The following is a 6,432-nucleotide window of genomic DNA, read 5'->3' on the forward strand; positions in this document are numbered from 1 at the left end:
GGAAAAGGCCAAGCTTCGCAGGGCACAGAAGGATCTGTAGGATGTGGCTCCTGAGAACACCGCCACCAGTGTCCTCATCAAGCATCTTATTCTTGCTGTCCAGATGCAAAGCCTCTGACTGCCTCAACCTAAGGCATGGCTCTGCCAGGACACTACATTTGGGGAGCAGTTGGCTGAGAACTTTACCAGGGGTAGCATTTGCTTAGCACCCTGTGACTTAAGTGGCACCCTTCTTTCTCTGTAGCCTCCAGCAGTGTGGAGATGGCTAAGACAGCATTCTTTCTCTCGGGGCAGCCCAGTTCAAGGGGACAAGTAGTGCTTCGGGATCCAGAACCTCTCCCATTTTCTTCCCCCGGGAAACACAGGGGCAAGTGTTGGCCTTCTGTCAACTGGTTAGAGGCAGAGACCTTTCTCTTCATCTCAAAAGCCCACGTGCGTTGCCAGCGGCACCATATTTGGTGTCTGCAGAGGACGCCTTCAGTAAACTCTCCAGGGCTGTGCATGCCTCTGAATTGAGGTCAGCCTGGCCCCCTGGGCTTCTGGGGTGCTACCGGGCAGGCTATAGCCCCAAACCATTGCATGGCTTCCCTGTCCATAGGTCCAGGCACAGACGTGAGTTATGCAGTGAGTCCACCCAGCCCCCCCTCACAGACTCACCTGTTCTTTCACTCACATTTAGGTTCCACCTCTACAAAGCCTTCCCGTTCCCCACACGCCCCCTTTGCCATTGCACTTCTGACCGATCATTTAGATCTGTTTCCCACACACCCCCTGGCAGGGTCCGAAGGGCCCCATGTGTCCTCAGCCGATGAGGTGTGGGAGGCAGGATTGGGGTGGTACCTTCTGCCCCACAGCCCAGTGTGCACAAGCTAGGCCTTACCCAGGCATCTCTGCCTCCTCCCCACAGCAGAGGCCTGCATGGAGCCCCAGATCACCCCTTCCTACTACACAACCTCAGATGCCGTCATTTCCACTGAGACTGTCTTCATTGTGGAGATCTCCTTGACATGCAAGAACAGGGTCCAGGTGAGGCCGTGGGCATTCAGCAAGGAGGGTGCTGGGGTGAGAGGTGGGCAGTGAGTCTGGGGCCCTGGGCATCAGCTCTTCTAAGCTGCCTGGTCTGCTTTGCCTAGGGGCAGTAATGTAGTAGATACCGCTGTGTCTTGAATGTACATGGAAGTGAGAAAGAGCCAGGGGTCAGCCCCAGGCATCCCTTTTCTGGTGGCTCTTTGCCAAAGTGTGTGTCCATGTGGGTGTTTTGTAATTTTAAGACTGAGCAGACCTTGCCTTCAGCCCCTGACCTTAACCTGCATCTCAAAGGTCCAAAGAAGGAAGTTGGGCCTTTTGGGGTACAACACTTCTTGGACGGCTCGTTGGGCACGCCCTGACCCCAGCACCCTCCTCCAGGCTCAGAGAAGTCACGAGGACACTTCAGCCATCCCGCCCTGTTCACAGTTAAGAGGCTTGCTCTGGGTTAGGGAGGCCAGGCCATAAAGGGAATGCACCCCCACCCCCACTGAGGAGACAGAGTAGTGACAGCATCCATGGGCATTGACTTCCTGGCCAGGCTCTGGGTTATGGCGGGCCTACATCCGTGGTTCTCGCGTGGTGCCCCTTCAGACACACTGCAGTTCCCGAGTATGCCCGACTTCCCTGCCCACAGGCCATGGGTGCAGCTCCGGGCAACACACTGGGGCCTCTGCCAATGGCCAAATAGGAGAGAACGTCACTTTCTCTTTGTCCCTTTCCCCCAGAATATGGCTCTTTATGCCGACGTCAGTGGAAAACAATTTCCTGTCACCCGGGGCCAGGATGTAGGGCGTTATCAGGTAAGGGATGCTGTGGTGGTGGTTTTGAGGGGAGGCCACCTGCTCACAGGTGTGACTTGAAGCCCTAGAGGTGGCCTGATCAGGCAGGGTCGGGGTTCTGTCTCAGGCCGCTGGTAGTGGTGCTGCGTTAACGCTGGCAGGGGGGCCTTGACGTGCCCACCGTGCCCACCCCCTGCCAAACACCCAACCCAGGTGTCCTGGAGCCTAGACCATAAGAGCGCCCACGCGGGCACCTATGAGGTCAGATTCTTCGATGAGGAGTCATACAGCCTCCTGAGGAAGGTGAGTGCCACCTGCAGCTCCACCCAGGCCTGCAGGAGGGGGAGGGTACACCTGCTTCCGCAGCCACCTTCGCCCCACAGTCCTGTCTTCCTGGAGCTCTGGGCCTCTAGGGCCTTTGCTGACAGAGTGACCAGGCGTGCGCCCTCCTGTCCGCCCACCCCACCTTGTTTCTCCCTTGCCCATTTTCCTCTTCCACGACTCAAGCCAGTGTTCCTGCCTCCCCTACCCCACCCCGATGGCATCCCTGACCCCAGCACCTCCCTTGCAGGCTCAGAGGAATAACGAGGACGTTTCCATCATCCCACCCTTGTTCACAGTCAGCGTGGACCATCGGGTGAGTGGGCCGGAGAGGCTGGCCTTGTCTCGGGAAGCAGCGAGCACACAGCAGGCATTGCCTTTTGGAGGGTGGGGGCTGGACCGTAGTCGGCTAGTATGTCTTTGTGACCCAGGAGGGTGACTGGAGCTGGCTGGCCCCCTCGCCCACTCCTCCCCTGAGCTGGCTTTGGCCTCCTTTCTTGCAGGGTACCTGGAACGGGCCCTGGGTTTCCACCGAGGTGTTGGCTGCAGTCATCGGCCTAGTGGTCTACTACCTGGCCTTCAGCGCCAAGAGCCACATCCAGTCCTGAGGGCGGCACCTGCGCCCCCCTTGCTTCTTTCAATAAAACAGTTACTGTCTGTCACAAGCATTCAGGACATTGCTTCTCACTTGCGTTACCACACCTGGCCTTCCACGCAAGCACAGCGGGGCGGCCAGCATCCCCTGGTTCACCCAGACAATGCAGCGTTAAGCAGGAACAGGACCAAAACCCCCACGCAGGTGTTTGCTTCGCTCTTTGCCAATGCAGGCTCTTTCCTCGGCCCCCAGCTAAGCCTTCCATGCTCAGTGTCCCCAGTGCCCACCTCTGTCTCTGGTGGCCTGCACATACTGTCTTCCGGCAGAGAGGACTGCCTTATTCTCTTCTGTCCTCTTCCCAGTCCTCTGGCCTGCTGGATGTGTCTCCCTGTGGCCTGCCTAGGGAATGGCCCTCTGACTACCTCCCATGGGAGGGAAACTGCCTGGCTTCACCAAAATCCAGCAGTCAGCAGCACACAGACGCAGCCCTGTCCAGCCTGCGGAGTGCTTCCTGTGTTTGGAGCCCTAGGCACAAGCCACACACTGAAGTACTTGCCATGCTCTTCCTGTGTCGCATTGAGTGTCCCTATCTTACTGACGCAGTTGAAGCTGATACCCCCTGGCAGCTGTCCGGGGGGGGGGGGTTTGTCATTCTAAGCACTGCACCCCATCCCCTCCATGTCGCCTCCCAGTGTGCACTTCCTTCCTGGGGTCGGAGGGGACATGTAGAAGGCACAGGAAGGAGAGACAACCCAGACCCTCGAGCCTCTGAGGAGCCCGTTGCCAGCTTCTTGGAGTTTGGCCTTGCCCCTCCCCTTAGTGACCCCTCTCCCTGAGCACCCGGTGCCCTCGGGACAACAGGCAGTCATGCCCCTGCCTGCCCTGTGCTCGGGTCAATCTGAAGCCCTGCCCAGCCCAGTTTCACGGTGCCACCCATGGCCACAGAGGTGGTGAGAGACCTGGGGTCCAAAGGGGCTGGGTGCAAATCCCAGGGGAGTCCTTCCCACCCACACGGCCTGAGTTGGTTTGCTCAGCAGTGGAGTGGTGACTGCCTCCTTCGGGGTGTCAGTGAGGGGTCATTGGGCCCAGCTGGCAAAGCTCCAGGCATCCTGGTGCTTAATCACAATCAGCTGTTACCGAAGAGCTAATGGCTGTGCAATTAACGGAGGCTTCCAGAGAGGCTGCACTCAGGAAGGTAGTCCCGAAACCTACCAGGGAGGGCACGGGGCTCCTCGCTGCCTGGGCCTTGGGCTTTATGGCAGCAGGAAAGGCTGGGAGCATGGAGGCTGGGAGTAGCACGTGACCCAGGACAGCCTGGGGACCTTCTTCAGACTAGGGGACATCAGCCTCTCCTCGCTTGTCAGGATGGGGGCAACTGGCAGGAATTCTGAGAGCTGGGTCCTCGCTTCAAGGGTACAGCAAGAGTTGAGGCTCAGATTCCCCTGAGGACCAAGTCAGGCTAAGGCCACTGGCTGCTGGGGTTTCTGGATTCTGAAGAAAAACCAGCGGAGGGAGCCCAAGGGGGCACCTACTGGCGGTGACTGGTGCTCTCCCACCATTGCTAAGGAGCAAAGGGAGAACAGCCCTGGTGTCCTGCTAACAGTCTGCGTGGGGCAGGTGCTCAGGGGCCTGGCCAGGCAGGAAGTGAAGCAGGCACAGAGGTCCAGTGGCTCTTTTTGATCCTGGCTCTACCACTCCACCAATGGCAATGGGACCCTAATGTGAAGTCACTGTTCTAGGGTGTAAGTAGCCAAGAGCTGCCAGCTGTCCTGAGTCCTCCCCCACTCTCCCAGAACCAGTGAGAGCCCGACACAGAGCTGGCTTTTTCATTCAGCCAAGGGACTCCAGGTTCCAGGCCTGTCCCAGCCCACATCCCAGGAGCAGTGGGCCTCCAGCACCCTCACTGGAGCAAGAACGGGGTGCTTCCAGAGCTATCAAAGTGAGCTCCCCAATGGCTGGGGAGGGATACCCAAGGAACAGTTAGCCTCAGTCTCCAACTCTGCCCAGTTTTCTGCGGCAGGGGCTGTGCCCTTGGAGCCCCATCCTCCCCCACGAAGGACCTCGCACTCTCCCCTCCCGAGGAACGGGACTGGTCACAAGGGTCTATGTACCTAGCCCTCAGCAACAGAGGCCTCAGAGGGCTGAGAAGTGGGCGTCTCCAGCCCCTGCCCCTCTGCTCCCATTCACCCCTTTTCACCAGCGAACCCTTTCCTCCCTCCCAACCCACTGGTGATCCAGCCCTGTGTGATGGCTCGCCCTCCCAGCTGCTCAGACAGCAGCTGGACAGATGCGGCCCACTTGGGAACCAGCCTTCCCAGCAGGGCGCTCAGCTTCTGGGAACATGGACTCAGACTTCCCGCTCACACCCATCTCAGCCAATTAGCGGAATTAACAAGAGGTCTACATTGTTTCAAGAGAATTTTAATTCGTCCTTGCCCACTTCAGCTGCTGACAGCCTCCAGTGTCTTCAGGAGACAGCTCCTTCATGGCCACACCCATGGAGCCCTGACGTTGCTGTCTTTGGGCCCTGGTACCCACCCAGCCTGGAGCATGGTTCCTGAGACTTAGCAGATGCCTGGTGACTTGCTGCACTGAATGGAACCACAAGCATCTGGCTGCCCCCCTGGGAGTTCCCGAGCCAGAAGGGCCCTCTGCAGCCGCCCAGGTACTCATCCATCTGGCCAAGACATTTGCTCTGCATCTCGTATGTGCTAGGCTTTGCGGGGCCCCCAAACAGGGAGGGTAGCTTGTGTCTTCGAGAAGCTTCCCAGCAGCTCCTTACTCCTGCTAGGGGTCTTCCAGAGCAGGGAAGAAAGGGTGGGCGGAACCCACTTCTCTCCAGCTCCACCACGCCAGTGGCAAACCCCAACATCCGTCCTCTGCCATCCTTCCTTCATCTGGGGACCACCCCCGTAACCATGTCACACCACTGAAATGATTCAGGTGATCCTGTCATGCCTCCTCCAAGGGAAGAGGACATTGACCTCGCTGTTTTTCCTCAGTGACACGCCAGGGAAGCTGAGGCACAGCTTTCAACTGGCCCCAGCCCTCACGTGCCCTGCCCCTAGCCGCACCCCTAGCCCCACACCCCTCCCCCACCTCAAACCTACATCTCTTCTCCCAGCACGATGAGAATGAACACAGTGAGGCCAAGGGGCACCATAAAAAGGTAGCTTGCTTTATTCTCACGATGCCAGTGGGGAGCAGAGATGGGCAGCCTGTCCTCAATCTGAGGGTCTCTGAGCCAGAGGGGATCCAAGGGGCCTGAGGCCAGCTCTCACTAAATGTGCCAGTCTCTGAGGGCTGCCTGGTACACACCTGCAAAGCGGGGTACAGGGCATCTTCTCCCCAGTCAGCCCAGCTGGCTGGTCACATCTCTCACTGGGTCCGGGCCGCTCCCTCAACTCCATGTGGGTCTTGTCACCAGGGTCTTCCGCTGCTCCTCACGGGGCTTGGCTTCTGGACCTCTTACGTCTAAGCCCTCTAAGCCCTCGTAAGAGAAGCTACACTCCACGTGGAGTCAGACACAGCCCCAGGCTCAGTTATTTCTTCTTGGATGGACACTGCTCCCTCAGTCCCCCCAATCTTGGCTCTCCCTCGGTCACAGAGGAGGCGGCCCCCAGTGTGAGCCTCACGAGCCATGTCAGAGGCTCCCTGTCCCACACCTCAGAGTGGAGGCCAGCATGAAAGCTGCTTACCATTCTTCCC

General features: G+C 58.6%; 1 protein-coding gene across 2 annotated transcripts in view; it reads left to right on the forward strand.

Annotated features, from left to right (window-relative positions):
- Positions 1-2,797, forward strand: part of SSR4 (signal sequence receptor subunit 4) — a 4,075-nt gene extending 1,278 nt beyond the window's left edge. The window contains exons 2-6 of one of the 2 annotated variants that reach the window (XM_006915287.3): positions 908-1,026; positions 1,755-1,829; positions 2,022-2,111; positions 2,380-2,445; positions 2,633-2,797. In XM_006915287.3, the coding sequence (XP_006915349.1) occupies positions 908-1,026; positions 1,755-1,829; positions 2,022-2,111; positions 2,380-2,445; positions 2,633-2,737 (455 nt within the window). In that variant the 3' untranslated portion in view covers positions 2,738-2,797. The remainder of the gene's footprint in view (positions 1-907; positions 1,027-1,754; positions 1,830-2,021; positions 2,112-2,379; positions 2,446-2,632) is intronic. The other variant, XM_006915286.3, reaches the window with a different exon arrangement.
- The last annotated feature ends 3,635 nt before the right edge of the window (positions 2,798-6,432 follow it).

The sequence above is a fragment of the Pteropus alecto genome, unplaced genomic scaffold (genome assembly GCF_000325575.1).
Source record: "Pteropus alecto unplaced genomic scaffold, ASM32557v1 scaffold396, whole genome shotgun sequence".
Lineage (NCBI taxonomy): Eukaryota > Metazoa > Chordata > Mammalia > Chiroptera > Pteropodidae > Pteropus > Pteropus alecto.